Consider the following 19,972-nt stretch of genomic DNA (forward strand, 5'->3'; position numbering starts at 1 on the left):
GTCAATTGGTTCATCGAGTATTCAAATCTGATCGCGACTGGCCACGGGTAAAGGTGATGACCTAACATTTAGCTGTGTTTACTTGCATGCCGTTCATCTGACACCACCTTATTACCCGAACAATATCAGTTTGAAGCGCGTAGCAATCTAGAATTGGTCTTCCTACGTGACGAATAAGACTTCAGCCTGCGAACAATCCATCTAGGCAGACCAAGACCAAGGCAGTTTCGATACGACAAGGTTGTGAGGTACTTTATCGAAAGCTTTCGAGAAGTCTATGTACACGGCGTCTACTTACTGACTAGTGCTTTTACACTATAAAAACGGCTGAAAGTATTAATATGAAACGTTCACAGATGTTTAGGGAATATATTAGGCTAAAAGTTTGCCTGCAAACATTTGAACTTACTACGATATTTTCAGAATTACAGTGGATTTTGTAAAGTACTTTTTTGAAATCGATACAACAAATTTAAATAATTTTTTTTCATCAAAGTAAAATTCTTGTGTAGAGTTTATTGATGTTTTCAAAACTGCCTTCCGATTGGCGATGCAATGGTTGTTTATTGGATTATTCATCATCAAAGATGAAGGGGTAATTTTCCATTCAAACTGAAATATCTCTGTGTGAGAAGGTCCTACAGGAACGCTCTTGGATCCAAATGAAGGCTGGTTGATAAGGTAAATTGAATTTGCTGTTGAGTTGGTAAGCAAAAAATTGTGTTAGCCCAGAATGTTCTTGAAAAAAACAAAGAAAAATATATTTTTCATTTCTTCCCGATATTGTTGCTCACTACACCTACACACACCAAGATAAAAATATGTACGTAAAATATTATAAAACACCTGAAAGTTGTAGCTTCAAAATGATGCGCATCTCATCGGCATGCGTTGATTTTTCACGAAGTTACAGCATGTCAAAAGTCACTCAAAATTTCTGTCTCCACACTCTTCAGCGCCCTGCAGTTCAAAGCCATGCAAACAGTATAAAACAAATACAATCAATAATTACAAAAACAAAATCCAAATTTTTTGCAAGTGTAATATTTTTCCAAAAAGGCTAATTGGTTTTAATTTAATATGTCACCACGAATACCTGAGAACCACTATATCGGTTTGACATGGAAAGGCTGAGGAGGTAGATCATATGGTCGGTGTGAAATCAGAATTTCGACCACCAAGTCCAAGTCGCAAAATTGAAAATTTCGAGTTATTGATTGCATTAGGTTAAGCATTTCGTAAGCTTATCAGATTTGGAAAATCACGCTTGCAATAGAAATAACGTCTCAAAATTGTTCCGAACGCTCAATGAAAACACCTTATATTTTCATAAAAATGTCACATGGTCCGGTCTGACTTAACACCGACTATATCAGGTGAAGTGAAAAGAAATCCATTGATTTTATATAAATTGAATGAATGATTTAAGTTAAATACGTTTTGTTCTATAACTTGCTGCTATTTCTAAGGCAACAAACTGCAAACTCACACACAGCTGGAACAGTGGATTTTCACAAGTTTCTTTTGAGGTGTCATTTTTTATATGTAAAATCATTCGCAATAGACAATAGTACAGTTGCTAAACATTGCTCGAGCTGAAAGCCGGACGAGTCAATATGGACCTATGTGGTCTGGTGTTATCTTGAAGGACCACGATTCCTCTTTTGGGCTAATATTCTTAATACATGAGCTCCTCTTACATGTTCATCGTTTGTTCGTTCCAAATATTTATTTAAAAAGAATTCACCAAATGTAGCTAAAAATCTGAATTCAATAATTTTAGAAAAAATAATCCTTCTTTGACAAACGAGCTACTCTTTCATGGTGGTGTTCAACTGATTATCAGGATTATTAATAGGATTATTAACAAAATTGCAATCTTTTTTGATCTTGTGCTTTATTTATCATTCGGCCAAATATTATATCCTGATAAATAGAGTGATCTTTCATCTAAATAGAGATGTCAAAATTTTTCGTTCATTCGATTATCGATTAATTGTCGGATCATTTTTAAATATTCGATTCATTCGAATAATTGTCTTTCAGTATTCGATTAATCGAGCGAATATTTTTTCTTGTAATAATAATGAACAGACATTGCATAATAAAACAGATTACGATATTATAATTTTGAAAGTAACATTAAATATAATTGTAAAATAAACACAATTATATTTAATGTAACTTTTAAAATTATAATATCGTGATCTTAAATACTTAAATACCTAAATATTTAAATACTGAAAGACAATGGAGTAGAATCATGGTTTTTGAATGAAATGATATATCAGCAACCAACACTACCAGACGATATAAATTTGGCATATAATCGACGTATAGTGTTGTCTCCAGACGATGTTTTAACTTTATTTTTATTTTTCCACGCACGTTTAGTTAACACAATTGAGAAGTTATTTTGAATGTACAGCTGAACAATTTCAGCGCGTTGTTTAGGTGTGTATTGTTCCATGGTTAAAATTGTACTGAAATGACGCTTCCAACGCGGTATGACATTTGTTAATCTGACATCTCTGTCAAAAGTTATGGGGTTGCCAGATGCTTCCACTCTAAATGGCCCACCCTGTATTTACTTCCTAATGATACCTAAACTGCAAAATATTTGATTGCTGAAACACCAGAAGAAAGCATTTTGACGTAGGACTACGTCTTTGATTTCTATATAGCGAGGCCACTCTACGAAAAATCTTCTTACGATATATGTTATAATATATACCATTAGACGGCAAATTTATCCAGCATTTTTTTCGCCTGAGACATCCACAGTGGAAATAATAAAACAAGTGAGCAATTTAACAAATAAAAGAGAGATGTTTTGCGAGCGGATGCGAAGATAAATCATGTATTATGCATTCTTTCTTCCAACTTCGTTCCCATGATTGTTGTATGTAACACGAAATTGCGTGCAATAATTCGTTCTATCTAACAAATTAGCAAGCTGTTAAAGTAATCAGATGCAAGATTTCATGCATCACTCAAACTTCATGCAAGATTTCATCATAGCAACGAGGAAAGTGTCACCCATACAGTGATCGTTCATTAATTAGGAGGAGGCATTAAAATCGGCATATCATCGCATCAAAAAAATTAAACGAAATGAAATATTAATATTCTCAATGACTCAATTCCTTCTATGATAAATTGAGCAGTAGAACCAATACGACTTGATTGTGATAGTCTATAAACGAACATTATTGCACCGAAAAAGCTACTGTACCCGATGCCTAATAATAAGAATAAGACAATGGAAAGAAATCACAATACCATAGCTATCCATAAAAAAATAAAGCAACTTCATGATTTCATGTATATTTTACCTCAAAATATCATGATACTGTGAGTATTTTCAACTTGTTTTTTCGTTTCTTCCCCATAAATGTCATATACAATGTAATCAATGACGATGTAATTTTTTTTGTTTACCGTTTCGCATATATTTCATATACCATTCCATCCTGTTATGTGTCACACTGATATTCATTAATCATTTTCAGTTAGACAGTTGAACTTCCTGCCAGAAGCTTATTGTCCTTCATTGTTCGTTACAAACCGTTTGAAGGATATGAGTACTTACAACAAACGGCCCTTTCCAGGGCTACTATTTAGAGTTTCAAAAGAGTTAAACTAACAGATTTTTGAACAATGAAAAGAATTACATTTAAAATAACCAAGTGTTCTGAACAATCAAAGTCCTACGTCAAACTTCCGTCCGTGCCCGTTGGCTCAGACCCTTCTACTTTTGACGTAGGACTACGTCTTTCATTTCTGTACCGGGGTGTAAGTTCAGAGTTTCGAAAACGAGAGAGTGACGCTGGACTGCAAGGTTTTGCACGTTAATACCTCTTTACCGGCTGAATGGAGCGGTATAATAATCACTTCATCCAAAAGATAAAATGTCAACGAGTTATATGATTGCCACTTATTCGTCCAAAAAACGTTTCAATAACTTAAAAATTGCTTTGAAAGCAAGTTATCGAAATCATCATTGCTCATTGATGATGATTGATGATCGCAATGTGTTCCCGAACACGGACGGAAAATCTAGGCATCTGGAGAAATCGTCATAGCGAATACATGCAAGCTGCGACTTGTTTTGCTCGCTTGCATTAGTGTTTAGGAAACCATAGCGGACACATGCAAGGCGTGAGTACTTTTACTCGCATCAGTTTCTGTTCTGCCTTCGCATGGAACAGTCATGAAATATTGTTTGCGTGTGAATGCGTCCAAGCGAAGGAATATTCGCATTTACGCATTCTACTTGGTGTTCCCGTGATGCAATCCAATTGACGAATTTACGCAAAGCTGAATCAGCTCATGCGACACCTACATTAGAGTTCAGAACCACAAAAGTGATGATGTTTGTTTATTCTACGCACTGAAAAGCAAGATTTGGTCGTGATTATTCATTTTATTTCTATTTAGATTCATTTCAACCATTAAATGTCCTCAGTATATGGTAAAAAAAATGTTAAGGCTTTGTATATTTACGATGATTTCAACACGCGATTGGACCAAATTATATACAGGTTATGAATACCGTGGATAATGGTGATGAAATCGATATCATATTAAGTTGGATTATATCATTGATAATGTAAGGGCCGATACAAAAAGGATTTGCAGTATTTTAGCGCAGATCGCCGCGGAATCTGGTTGTAAATCTAACGTAAATTCATCAATAGCATCAAATTCTGTTCTGCTTTCGCATGGAACAATCATGAAAAATTGCCACATCACGATAAAAACGAAATTGATTTTATGCAAGATTATATAGACTTTATTTCGTTTTCACCGTGAAGTGGCGCCCTCAGTTTCTATTCTGCGTAAGGAGTGATCATGAAAAATCTCGTGTTATTCTCACGAAAACAAGAATGAATCATGTATAAAACATCTTCAGTTGCTTTTACAAGGCCACTCAAATGACATCGGTTCGTTTCGGGACCACCAACAAGTTCGAAAGAGTTGAATTTTATGGTAATAACAATTCCATACTTATACTCATAAAACCACACACTAACAAGAAAAACTTTCAGCAATTCGAAATATTCATTCATTCTTTCATTTAGAATTGATTCAGATGCAATTTCAAATAAATGATTACCGAGCCAACGGTTGTCCTACGTCTACCTTGCAGTTGTATCACAGATATAACCCACTTCTTGTTTTTTATTATTGTTTATTAAAAAAATCATATTTTCGATTGTTTTTTTCTGATGACACACGAAAATTCTGAGTTTCATAATGCAGATTTGTAGGTCGTGATCTCCTCTATCATTTGAGTATAAGAACTGGACCATACATCTCTCTTAACGTTCATCCTTCTAAATCGATTTTATGAAAAATTGAAAGAAAAAACATTTTTTTTGGGAATTTTTTACAGATATCACAAAAAAATCTTGACTTCAGTAATGCAGATTTGTAGTGCTTGATTTTCTCTATCATTTGAATATAAGAACTGGACCATACCTCTCACGTAACTCACGTCATCCCCCAATATTTAGTGGATCGATTTCATGGAAAATCGAAAGAAAAAAAATATATTTTCGAATTTTTTTTACTGATATCATAGGAACATCTCGACTTTAGTAATGCAGATTTGCAGACTTGATTTTCTCTATCATTTGAATATAAGAACTGGACCACACCTCTTACGTAACTCTCATCCTCCAACATTTAGTGGATCGATTTTACGAAAAATCGGAAGAATCTTTTTCTGATATCACACGAAAACCTTGAGTTTAATAATGCAGGTTTGCAGTGCGTGATCTCCTCTATCATTTGAATATAAGAAATGGATCATACCTCTTACGTAAATCGCATTCTCCAAAATTTAATGGATCAATTTTTTGAAAAAAAATTGAAATAAACAAAATATTTTCAATATTTTTCTGATATACGAAAATCTTGAGTTTAATAATGCAGATTGGTAGTGCGTCATCCCCTCTATCATTTGAATATAAGAACAGGATCATTCCATTTACATAACCCTCATTCTCCAAACTTTAGTGTAACATCCTCATGAAAATCATGTTTTCCCTATTTGTATATATTCCATAGTTTGAAAATGAATTCATATGAAATTCGCCTTTGAAGCGTACACAGCGGATCTTGGTTCACATTATTTCACATCATGATCCTTTTTCTCTACCGTTAGTGCGGCCCTGCATTATGTTTATTTGAGATTTTGAAGCATGAATATATTTTGTAAATTTTCATCGCAATGCTCAACACTTTGCCCAGTAATGTATACATTTTTGGAACCGAATCTGTAAACCGCTAAATAACCGATAAATGTCCATTTTATAAAGATGCGATGAGTTAAACTTCTGTTTTTGATAAAACTGTAGTTATCCTCCATTTGCCCGATGCGTTTTCACTATTTTTCCGGGAAAGTATGGAAAAAAATTATAAGAGGTTGTGTCCAAGACACGACCGCATTGTTGACGTAGAACTACGCTGTAGTTTAATTCAGAGATTCATTATCAATACCCTAGCGTAAATATGTTCCTCCCGCTATCTCCCCTCCTTGTTTATGTTTATCATTAAAAATGCATAATTTGCAACACTCGTCAATCGTCAATCATAGCATAAAAAAAATAGGCGATTGTTGTATCGTTACAGGGTCAATGCACATGGGAGCAGATACAAATGTTTCAGCGTAGCGAAGATGCACTATTTTGCACGGGTTATGAAGCACGCACGTATGCATACAAATATCCATATATCGGTGGCTTGAAGCAACTAAATATACACACACTTATCTTCGTTTTGCGCTCTTCTCAACAGAAGCCTTTTCTGTTAATATTTCCAGTCTAGATTGGCCTAGCTGTCATCCTTTGTGGAGAGTTTTCCTACCGTCATGCGAAACCAAATCACTGACAAAATTCCAGAACATTTATTTTCTTGGTGAGCAGATGATAGCCTAGCTTGATGATTTCCCACACAATTGTGTAGCTCAGACCCTTAATGCAATGGCGTCAGTTTGATGCAAAGATTGTAATGCCAGAGACATTGAACGATACTGAAGGTTTGCCTTACTTCCTTGCTTGAGACTCCAAACATCTTAAGTTCATTCGTCTCTAATCTTCAAAGAGGCCCTTGGAAAACTTTACTTTATCTATAATATTACTCCTCCACCGCATTGCCTTGAGAAAGGCATTCGATCCCTCGCCGTCCAGCTCGCCCAGCAAGGATGTTGTTCAGTCGATTTCCTCCCGAAGAATGAAAGTTTGCCTCAGCGAGATCCACTGTTTATACTCTAGGAAAATATTCCCCTTCCCCTTATACTTTAAATCTTACGATTTCCGATTTACGATTTACGATTACGAGTTGCTCGTCCATAATTTGCTCGTTATTGACAGCTCTGTTCGGGAATGCACACGAATGAACAGAACAAATGTATAGGAAAATGGAAACACTTATAGTTTTCATGAATTTTAACCATTTATACACCATGGGATTGTAATGTACAGCATATCAAACAAATCTTAGGGGATTTGTTTGATATGCTGTACAACAAATCTTTTAGGGGATCAATTCATTTGGTATGTAAATCGCCAAAATCCGTTCGCGGCAAAAATAGTTATTAACGTTAACTTTATTTCATAAAAACGTGACCTTTTTTCTGATTTGGCACCCTTAATGAAAGACGTAGTTCTACGTCAAAATAGTTCTGCGCGTTGTGTTTTTTTTGTGTTTCGCAGCCGTTTGCATTCAGAAGGACGATGATTTGATACCACCCAGATGACAGTATAGGTTCTACAAATACTAGTTTCTGCTCCGTAGATGCGTTAAGAGGTAAAATTGCATTGAAATCATCGTCGAAGATCCTCACTACATTCGGGCTAGTCAGATTATAGTCACCGAGGATTACGATCACATCTTCAAGGGTGACCATTTGTTAAATTTGATGGATGGATTCACCATGACGAGTGTAGGTATCACCATGGCTGTTCGGGTAGATGTAGTTGCTACAAATGTACAGAGAAAAATGAGGAACAATGATGCGTACGGATGTTTGCTACAAACTCACACAGTTTAATAGTTTTAAAAATCGTTATTTTTAGAAATTCAATGGTTTCTAAATTTTCTACACAGATAACTTCCTGGTTTTTTACTGGGATTGATGAAGAAGATTGTGGAGGAATATCAAGTCGTGTCTTGAACACAACCTCCTATAATTTTTTTGCTTTCGATGTTTTCGATCTTAGAAAAACTTTTTGTAGATTTGTTTTTCAGTATACATTGATTTTTTATCTCACCAAAGGCCACCTAACATTTTTGACGTAGGATAACGTCTTTCAGGAACATATTGGGGTACAAATTGAAAATCGAAAATCTAGTACATTGTGAAAATTTCCAATTTCAAACGCTTATTGCTCAGTCATTTCATGATGGATTGATGAAATTTTTGCGTCAATCGATTTCGGCACTCCATAAATTTTTTATATTGAAGAAAATAATACATGTCATGAAACTAACTATCGAACAACTGAAAAATCTCAACTCCTATCCTAACGGAAATACCCACATCTGATTGGTAGAAATTGACGACACATGCAGCGGGTCCCTAACAGAGACATGAAAGTAGGGGGAGCTTTTGTTCCTACCGAAATGTATTCCTTAACAGAGATATCAAAACCAAGCTGCTTGGGGGAAATCGGCATTGCAAATATATGCAAGTCGGGGGTATTTTTGTATTGCAATTAAGGTGAGTGATACCATTAATTCTAGCAATCTAAATTTATCAATTTGGAACTTTAATGTTGGTTGCTTCGTGAAATGACCGATCGAGTATTGTGAAAAATTTAGCACAAGTGTAAGTGTGTTAACTGATGAGAAAAGTTGATAATTGTGTTCGGTGTTGGTAATTGTCTTATATTACATTGGTGAGTTTTTTTTTCTTTATTTCATCCATACATATCACAGGAGGCATCTGGGAGTACACGACGGTTTTCATCATATCTCGTTCCACTTCGGTATCTTTTATCTGATACGCACCATCCAACGACTGTTAACCATCCTTCTGTCATCATCACTCGGTACATACTGGTGGAGCGAACAAACAATACCCAACAACCAAACAAAACGGCCCTTTCCAGGGCCATCAAATCATCATCAAGGAGTTTCAAGATGTAATTCTTCAAACATATCCAAAATCAACAGATAGCTTAACGGAATCCTACGTCAACTATGCGGTCGTGTCTTGGACACAACACTCCTGTGACTTTTTTAAGCATAATGTCAACATTTCGATCGCTTTGTTTCTGTACAAATGCTGACAGAGACAGAACTAGTGGCAGCTAATGAGGGGAAGTACTGTAATTAGTTGCGCCTAGAATCTCTGAATCTGATGTTGAGATCAATCACAGGCGAAAGGTTGTTTCTTAGAACTGGCGCCAAAACCAAGAATCGGCTTCGACTAAATGACAGATGTATGGCTCAATTGGCTTTTATGAGATGATTGTCAGTTGAGTTTTGGGCGGTTGTTGAATTCCTAATATATTTTTTAAATGTTTTTAAATTTAATTTAAAAGTGGTAATTTTGACTTGGAAGACGAAGAACGTTCCGGGCCGCCAAAAAAGTTTGAAGATGAAGAATTGGAGGCTTAACTCGATCAAGATCCGTCACAAACGCAACAAGAACTTGCAGATACACTTGGAGTAGCTCAGAAAACCATATCCGATCGTTTAAAAGCAATGGGAATGATCCGAAAGAGAGGACATTGGGTGCCATATGAAGTGAAGCCACTAGACGTCAAACGCCTTTTTTACGTGCGAACAACTGCTCCAACGGCGTAAAAGAAAGGGTTTGTTGCATCGAATCGTTACTTGCGATGAAAAGTGGGTCCATTACGACAATCCTAAACGTCGGGCAACGTATGGCCATGCAACAACATCGACGGCCGCGCGGAATATTCACGGCCAGAAGGTTATGCTGTCTATTTGGTGGGACCGGCTGGGTGTGGTGTACTATGAGCTGCTAAAATCGAACGAAACCATTACGAGGGACCTCTCTGAATGAAAACTGGTCACAATACGAGCAAAGACACTATAAAGTTATTTTGCAGCACTACAATGCTTGGCCGCATGTCGCGAAACCGGTCAAAACATACTTGGAAACGTTGAATTCGCCCAATCCTAGCGTGTTCACCAGTAGATGAGTCGTTTGATGGCAGCTGGAATAGTTGAGTTTCTGGTGCAGACGTTTCTTTTATCGCAGCAAAAATACGTGAAGTAGAAGAGTGGAATTCATACCGGTCAGCGTTGTCTCGCGTTAGTTTGCGCAGATCATTAACTTAAGCAATTAACTGAGGTTTCCGATATGGTGAGGAAACGTCAGACGTTGGGAAATATCCCCCGTTTTGTTTAGCCACAGACATTTAGTGAAATAAGTTAACAGTGTAACTAAGAAAATAAGTGTGTTTTTCCAACTTTATTGCCCGCTAAAATTATCCCACAATGCAACAAGTCATATTTTTGAATGCAACTAGGGCATTGACTTACATGTTATGGTTTCATTCTTCGATGTCACGTTGCATCGTATTGGGGTTACACCAATGGTCGATAATTTTTCAAAAAAGTTAGTAACTTCACACGATTTCATTTATGTTTGTGAAAAGCTTCCATACCTTTCTTGACTTATTTCGCATAACAAAAAAATATTTCTAATGGTTTTTTACCAAATGTTTGTAAGAGGTATTATGGAGGTAGTCATGAAATTATTTTTGATAGAGTCAGATACAACATGTACAATAACTCATTCCTAGAGTATCTGACCGCGAATCAACTAGTTAAAATGAACCATTGTTGCAATTTTTCTACGCTCGTTGTCTAAAATTAGTATACAAGTATGAATTTTACATCGCGGAAGTAGTTTCATCTATTTTACAAATGTCTCATGCAGATATCAATTTGTAAATTCCCAACATAGCTGATATAAACCGTTTAATCAACATTATTGGCAGAGGTTTATCAAGAATATTCTGCCTGTCCACCTAGCTTTCAAATGCAGTACACTCGCAAAGAATGGGTTACACCCAGTAGCACTGATTTAATTACAACTCCCATTTAAATGAAAAATTCGCAACAATTTACCCATCTCGCCAGGCATAAATTCAAAGTCGAAATTAGTTTCTCCCCTGGTAGCTGACACAGAACACCAGTCAGACCGCAATCCATTTGTGTGTGTGTCCGAGACGGGAGCACCATCTCCTATTCGGAGACCACATCCTGCGTTTATTCGCGGAACGAGCAGGGAGCGTTTGTCATTAGCATCCAGTCTAGGCGGAATGTCGCCGGGAGCAGCTCATCTTACGCATCGACATTCATTCGACCCTGCCCCGTGTCGAACGCCGTCTTCCGAACGAGCCATCCTATTTTATGCGATCGATTTTGCCCCCGTGATGTCCATGTCCATTCCTCCCGATCGCTGTAGATTACGGTTCCACGATAAGAAGATTATATGCATTTATGCAAAAAAGGGGAACTTGTTTCACATAACTCAACGTGCCTAAGTTTAACCTAAAGCGTACTTATTATCACAGGTTTTCACTCTTGCGGTTGGTCAACACGCGAGAGCTCACTGCACTTGCTGGTCCCCGGTGGTAAGTAATGGGACAACCGATGGCCATTCTGTCGCATGTGGAGATAAGTAGAAAAAATGGCACATTAGTTCGGCACTCTCACCCTCTCTCTCTGTCGCTCGTGTGGAACAAAAGTTGCACTTTGATTAGCTAACATTAATTAACACATAAACTGTGTATCTTGAGGGTCATGCTGATTTTCATCAGATCATACCAGCGCGATGCTGTCATGTTGAAGCTGTCAGAGCAGTCAGTAATTTACGGATGACCGTGTTTAATCACAGAAGTTTCCATATTTTTTTAATTGAAAGTTTCTTAATTTTAGCCAGCTCTATTTCTATCCCTATTTCCTATTTCCTATTTCCTATTTCCTATTTCCTATTTCTTATTTCCTATTTCTTATTTCCTATTTCCTATTTCCTATTTCCTATTTCCTATTTCCTATTTCCTATTTCCTATTTCCTATTTCCTATTTCCTATTTCCTATTTCCTATTTCCTATTTCCTATTTCCTATTTCCTATTTCCTATTTCCTATTTCCTATTTCCTATTTCCTATTTCCTATTTCCTATTTCCTATTTCCTATTTCCTATTTCCTATTTCCTATTTCCTATTTCCTATTTCCTATTTCCTATTTCCTATTTCCTATTTCCTATTTCCTATTTCCTATTTCCTATTTCCTATTTCCTATTTCCTATTTCCTATTTCCTATTTCCTATTTCCTATTTCCTATTTCCTATTTCCTATTTCCTATTTCCTATTTCCTATTTCCTATTTCCTATTTCCTATTTCCTATTTCCTATTTCCTATTTCCTATTTCCTATTTCCTATTTCCTATTTCCTATTTCCTATTTCCTATTTCCTATTTCCTATTTCCTATTTCCTATTTCCTATTTCCTATTTCCTATTTCCTATTTCCTATTTCCTATTTCCTATTTCCTATTTCCTATTTCCTATTTCCTATTTCCTATTTCCTATTTCCTATTTCCTATTTCCTATTTCCTATTTCCTATTTCCTATTTCCTATTTCCTATTTCCTATTTCCTATTTCCTATTTCCTATTTCCTATTTCCTATTTCCTATTTCCTATTTCCTATTTCCTATTTCCTATTTCCTATTTCCTATTTCCTATTTCCTATTTCCTATTTCCTATTTCCTATTTCCTATTTCCTATTTCCTATTTCCTATTTCCTATTTCCTATTTCCTATTTCCTATTTCCTATTTCCTATTTCCTATTTCCTATTTCCTATTTCCTATTTCCTATTTCCTATTTCCTATTTCCTATTTCCTATTTCCTATTTCCTATTTCCTATTTCCTATTTCCTATTTCCTATTTCCTATTTCCTATTTCCTATTTCCTATTTCCTATTTCCTATTTCCTATTTCCTATTTCCTATTTCCTATTTCCTATTTCCTATTTCCTATTTCCTATTTCCTATTTCCTATTTCCTATTTCCTATTTCCTATTTCCTATTTCCTATTTCCTATTTCCTATTTCCTATTTCCTATTTCCTATTTCCTATTTCCTATTTCCTATTTCCTATTTCCTATTTCCTATTTCCTATTTCCTATTTCCTATTTCCTATTTCCTATTTCCTATTTCCTATTTCCTATTTCCTATTTCCTATTTCCTATTTCCTATTTCCTATTTCCTATTTCCTATTTCCTATTTCCTATTTCCTATTTCCTATTTCCTATTTCCTATTTCCTATTTCCTATTTCCTATTTCCTATTTCCTATTTCCTATTTCCTATTTCCTATTTCCTATTTCCTATTTCCTATTTCCTATTTCCTATTTCCTATTTCCTATTTCCTATTTCCTATTTCCTATTTCCTATTTCCTATTTCCTATTTCCTATTTCCTATTTCCTATTTCCTATTTCCTATTTCCTATTTCCTATTTCCTATTTCCTATTTCCTATTTCCTATTTCCTATTTCCTATTTCCTATTTCCTATTTCCTATTTCCTATTTCCTATTTCCTATTTCCTATTTCCTATTTCCTATTTCCTATTTCCTATTTCCTATTTCCTATTTCCTATTTCCTATTTCCTATTTCCTATTTCCTATTTCCTATTTCCTATTTCCTATTTCCTATTTCCTATTTCCTATTTCCTATTTCCTATTTCCTATTTCCTATTTCCTATTTCCTATTTCCTATTTCCTATTTCCTATTTCCTATTTCCTATTTCCTATTTCCTATTTCCTATTTCCTATTTCCTATTTCCTATTTCCTATTTCCTATTTCCTATTTCCTATTTCCTATTTCCTATTTCCTATTTCCTATTTCCTATTTCCTATTTCCTATTTCCTATTTCCTATTTCCTATTTCCTATTTCCTATTTCCTATTTCCTATTTCCTATTTCCTATTTCCTATTTCCTATTTCCTATTTCCTATTTCCTATTTCCTATTTCCTATTTCCTATTTCCTATTTCCTATTTCCTATTTCCTATTTCCTATTTCCTATTTCCTATTTCCTATTTCCTATTTCCTATTTCCTATTTCCTATTTCCTATTTCCTATTTCCTATTTCCTATTTCCTATTTCCTATTTCCTATTTCCTATTTCCTATTTCCTATTTCCTATTTCCTATTTCCTATTTCCTATTTCCTATTTCCTATTTCCTATTTCCTATTTCCTATTTCCTATTTCCTATTTCCTATTTCCTATTTCCTATTTCCTATTTCCTATTCCTATTTCCTATTTCCTATTTCCTATTTCCTATTTCCTATTTCCTATTTCCTATTTCCTATTTCCTATTTCCTATTTCCTATTTCCTATTTCCGTCTATTTTGTATGACAATTGAGTGTTCTTAATGTGGAGCAGCTATGGTTTCCGCATGACGGTGCAACATGTCATAATTGAATTATTGGGAGAAATGTTTGGCCGAATGAATCAATTTGCGTGGTGGACCCGAGAATTGAGAATTGAATTGTTTACATAACAGCCAAAATATTTCTGACACATTTGATAAATGTTTGAGGCGCGTTAATACTAGAACTACCAACCGGTCAAAATTACCGGTTAAATAATTTGTTCGCAAGATTTTGTATTGAAATTAATGATATTATGACTTTTTCTAAATTCATGTATTGATCAATATTATAAATTATTTTGGTCTCTAACTTCCAATTTTTCTGATATACATGTGTAAACACATAAATAAACCGATGTTTGTTTGAATTGCTTAGAAACAACGTCAATCTGCCACAACGGTGCCAGTCAATCAAAATTTCCGGAACAATTACTGCTTCTAAAGCACAAAATTGGGGAAATTTTTTGAATTTTGTAATATGTTGTGATGCAATTTCATTCTCTCATTGACAGTTGTTGTATACGTTAGAAATGGGTAATGCTGAAATGAGTGCAGTTGAAAATAAAATTCTGAAATTTGACCAGTATCAATACGAGAAAAAGTGTTTGTTTCCTCATCAAAATGTTTATGAAATAAAATTCTGAAATTTAACCAGTATCAATAATTGAATAATTGGAGGGCTGGAGTGTGTGTAAATGTGAGAATACGTAAGTATATGTGCGAGTATCATCACTCCTTACAATCGTCATATCCACAAACGCATGAAAACGGAAGTAACGAATCGTTCATTTGGAGGGTACGCATAGCATTTTGTAATTTTGGTACAGTGTGTGAAGTGTTGCTCTAATTTAGAAAAAACGGCTGAACGTATCTATATGAAATGTTCATAGGAGTTTAGGGGATACACCCATGAGCAGGATTTTCAGGTGGAGCAGATGGCAGACTTTGCGCTACCATAGCTACTTTTCACATTGTGACGTGTTTACATTCAAATGCTTTTTTATCAATTAAAAAAGATCTTTCAGTGAAGTTCCCACTGAATATGCGTATAATGTGACAGTGTGCAGTGGATATTTGTGAAATGATGTCGGAAAAGATGAATTAAAGTGATATTTTTGTGTGTTATTTTCACTCTCTCACCTTCATAGAAACAAACAAATTTTTTGTTATTTTCGCGATGATATGATGATATTCTGATATTCTGATGATATATGATATTCTGAAGGGTGAAAATAGTTTAGAATCAAGCAACATTTCATTGAAAATTCTGCTGTTTCTGAAGACTAAGAATACGACTGTTCTCTGGACGTTTTTGTTCGTTAAATGATGGAAGTAAGTCACTATACAATTATCAACTATTAAAAACAATAAATTACAATATTTTATGAGCATTTTGGCTTATAATATCATCAAATTCTGAGTTATTTAAATATTGTTTCGTTTCTTCCATATACATTCCATATTGAATGCAAATAATAACGACACCATATTTTGTTTACCAACACAAATACACTCTGCCTACTGCTCCACCTCATATGTACCTCATTGGGGATACACTATGATAAAAGTTTACCTTTTATACGACATTGTTGACAAAGTTTGATTGCGTGGTAATGGACGACGAAACCTACGTCAAGGCAGACTTCAGACAGCTTCCTGGACAAGAGTATTACACAGCAACCGGAAGGGGAAAGGTGGCAGACATTTTCAAGCATATTAAACTATCAAAGTTTGCCAAGAAATATCTCGTTTGGCAAACTATCTGTACCTGTGGCTTGAAAAGCGTTACAACCGGGACCGTCAACCAGGAAATTTACGTGAAAGAGTGTCTTCAAAAGCGTTTGCTGCCTTTCCTGAAGACTTGTCTGTGCTGTTTTGGCCGGATTTGGCATCCTGGCATCATGGAAAAAGGCCATGGAGTGGTATGCCGCTGACAAGATGCAGGTTGTGCCCAAGGATACGAACCCTCCAAACACACCAGAACTTCGCCCAATCGAAAAATATTTGGCGATAGTTAAGCAGAACCTTGAGAAGACCCAAAAAAATGTTAGCAGCGAGAAGCAGTTCAAGGCAAACTGGCGTTCTGCGGCGAAGAAAGTGGATAAGGTGACTGTACAAAATCTGATGGCAGTCGTCAATCGAAAGACTCGCCAATTTGGACTAAGTCGACCGGAATCTTAACTGAGTATTTCTTCCGTCTTTTATACATATTGAACTTCAAAAAGAAAGATACTTTGATTTTTTTAATAAACAAATAATCGATTTACACGCAATTTAGTTTGACCACGTTTTGATCCGAACACCCTTTATCATCAAAGATTAAGGGATCACTTTTCATTAAAACAAAAATATTTTTGTATGTAAAGGTCCTACATGAACGTTAAAGAAATCAAATGAAAGCTGTTTAATAAGGTTAATTGGATTTGTTATTGAGTTGGTTAGCAAAAAATTGTGTTAGTCTACAAAAAGTTTGAAAAAACAAAAAGGAATCGATTTTTTTTATTACTTTCCGATATTTTTGTCCACTCAAGAAGTTACAGCATTTCAAAAATCACTTTGCACTTTGCACTTTGTTTCTCTAACTGTTTTGTCGAGTGTATATCTGAATAAAAATACAAATTAAAATACTATACTTTAGGCAAATACATGTATTTCTCATATTTTATTTTATGTAAAAAAAATTCAAATTTTTATATTTCGACAACTATCATCACCTCGGTCAAATAGGTATATACCCCCGGAAATAGGTATATAACAATAGTCGGTAGTTCTAGTGTTAAATAGAGAATGGCTTCTTTCACTGGAACATAGATTATTCTTCTGAATCTAGTTGTAACAATCAAGAGATTCCATATTACATGCATCCAATCTATAAACTCATCATGTTCTCGAGTTTTTCACAGTTTCATCGATTAAAATCTAGTGCCACTGCACACCAGCCAGCGCTGCTAATGCAACTAATGACAGTGTTCAAAGGTGCCAATAACTTGATATACTCGGCGGATGCTGCGAAGAAACCCATAAAAATTTGGTGTTGATGACAATCTCCCGGTGAATCACCCAGTCACAGCTAACTGGCACCTCATACCGTTGCCAAGTGTGACGATAGACATAATTAAAAGCATTATCCCGTGCAATTAGCCGTACTTACTATTTGTATTTTCCATCTAACCCGGGAAGGGGAATGGGCGCTTAATTGCAACAATTTCTGTTAAACAGTTTCACAGCATAGGGGGCATTGCTTGATGAGTCATTATGATAAGATCCCCAATAAGCCATGTAAGCTATGCGTAGTCAAGCGCGGTAACTGCAGTGGGCTATTAGAGTCCCTCCTTCCACCATCCCGTTTATCAGATTTTTTCTCTTTTGTGAGAGTTACATGTAAAGCTTTCCTCTATCCGTTGTTTCTTGTTCTACTGCTGCGGGCTGAACGTGGCCACTAACCATGTTTTCACAGATTATAATGACCTAATGATAAGAGGCGGTTGAATTTGCACCGCAGCGCACGCTGTGTCAGGAAACGGTGTAATAAATCGATAAAATCGATCAAGCAAGATTAGCATGGAAAACTAATGGAATTTTAATGAAGCCGTTAAATTAAACAAATAAGCTGCGGATTCCAATGGAGCACTATCAAGCGGGAATTTGACAAAACCGACGAGTCCCTCCACCTGTTGCGTTCGAGTCTAGAAAATTGCTATCATCGAAAATGTATCATCGGAGCGATTCAATACCGGGCGAAATAGAGAATGAATATTCATTGGAACAGTATGTTATCTTCAAAAAATTAGTACTATTCTTAACACGAAATAAATCACAATTTAAAATATCTCAATTTGGTGAAGAGGTGTCGATATGAGAAGTACGACAATATCAACAAACTTAATACACAATCCGTCAAATCGATCGTTTTCATGAGCTCATTAGGAAGTACCAGAATATTCCGAATAGACATAATAATGTGTCGCTCAACCATTTGTTTTCCTTCGACCTCCCCTAAAGCTGAACTGCATAAACACGGTTATCAATATTTAACCCCCCTTTTAGTGCTTCTTATGCGTCATTATGACCCGTTCCGATTGACATTCTAAGCTTGGTAATAATTTTTGAAACAAATGAAACGCATGAACTTCTATATAGAGCCAAATTAGTCAATATTACTGCAATACAAATTTGTTTTGGTATTGGAACTTTTTTTCTTTAAGGGATCATAGTCTCAAACATAATTCACTGAAGGGTTGGCGTAACGGATGCATCATAATACTGCTAATGAAATGAATGCTTGAAACGTAAAATCATTTCTTCGCAGAGATGTGTGTATTAATTGATTGGAGATATTTCTACGCATCGTAATATAGAAAATTATACATTCGTTGAAACAAACTATCGAATAATTTCAGCTCCAGCCGAGATATTTTTCTCGAAGAAATTTCTTACGACTTGCACTGATATACACCCAGGTATTTTTTACGCGGGGGATACGTACCTCGTAAAAAAAACCCGCGTAAAAAACCGCATTAATTGGAAAATCCGCACTTCCACTAATTTTCTTCAAAAGCGCTAAGCTTCGTTCGTTTTTCAAAAATCTCAAATTTTAACGGTTGTGACACCAGTAAATGAAGTCCAAATGAGCTAAAATTTTGCACAGGGTATATTATTGTGCAAATCAACATTTCGTAGCAAGATCCGAATCGAGATAACTATTTCTATTAGCACCCAAAACCATACTTTTCGTTTCGTACTCCGAAAAAAAACTAAGTCTCAATTTTTTTTTCGAAAACCCCGATTTCCTTTACTCCCCCTTGGTGGTTTTTTCGAGGTGGTGAACATTTTGTATAGGGTAACTTTTTGGAATTTTAGGCTCGATTTTTCCCCATACATTCATTGGCACCCTAGTGTACACGTATTCCCGAACTTGCCATTTAGAGTACAGTCAAGGCGTGACTTACAAAAGTTTATACCCATCTGTGTTTATTCTGCGAACCCCAAGACACAACCACATTGTTGACGTAAGAGTACGCTATTATTTTATTCAATTCGGTTGTCATAAACTTCGGATAATATTTCAGAATCCTTATGAATTTTGGAAATAATTGTTTAGTAGAATATTTTAATCGCCCTGAAGGGTTGTTTTTTTTTGTTTTTTTTTGTAGGATCAGTTGACGATAATTGATTGATGATTAATTCTTGCCCTCGCAAGAACAATGCATAGAAAATTTATCGCGAACGATATTTCGGAGGCCCTTTCTGGCATTTAATACACGCTCGGCTACAGGCGATTATATTCTTGTTGTTCTTGCATTATTACTCATCATCTCATAACCACATCAATCTATATTAGGTAACTCATGGAAACAACAACAATAACGGTAATACATGCAAGTATCATATATAATGCTACATGTCAGTTAGTATTGCCTCATTGGAATCGTACCTCTAGACAACGCAAGCTAACTAGCACCAAACAAGCGTTTAAAATAGCCTGCAAACAAAAAATGAAATGGTGTCTCACCATTTTGCGCTATTCTCAAAAGAAACTCTTCCTACTAATC

General features: G+C 35.4%; 1 protein-coding gene across 1 annotated transcript in view; it reads right to left on the reverse strand.

Annotated features, from left to right (window-relative positions):
- LOC129774109 (cathepsin M-like) overlaps positions 1 to 16,312 on the reverse strand; it is a 35,275-nt gene extending 18,963 nt beyond the window's left edge. Inside the window, exon 1 of the mRNA XM_055777809.1 lies at positions 16,189 to 16,312. Coding sequence (XP_055633784.1) covers positions 16,189 to 16,312 — 124 coding nt within the window. The remainder of the gene's footprint in view (positions 1 to 16,188) is intronic.
- Between the last annotated feature and the right edge of the window lie 3,660 nt (positions 16,313 to 19,972).

This window comes from Toxorhynchites rutilus, chromosome 3 (genome assembly GCF_029784135.1).
Source record: "Toxorhynchites rutilus septentrionalis strain SRP chromosome 3, ASM2978413v1, whole genome shotgun sequence".
NCBI classification, from domain to species: domain Eukaryota; kingdom Metazoa; phylum Arthropoda; class Insecta; order Diptera; family Culicidae; genus Toxorhynchites; species Toxorhynchites rutilus.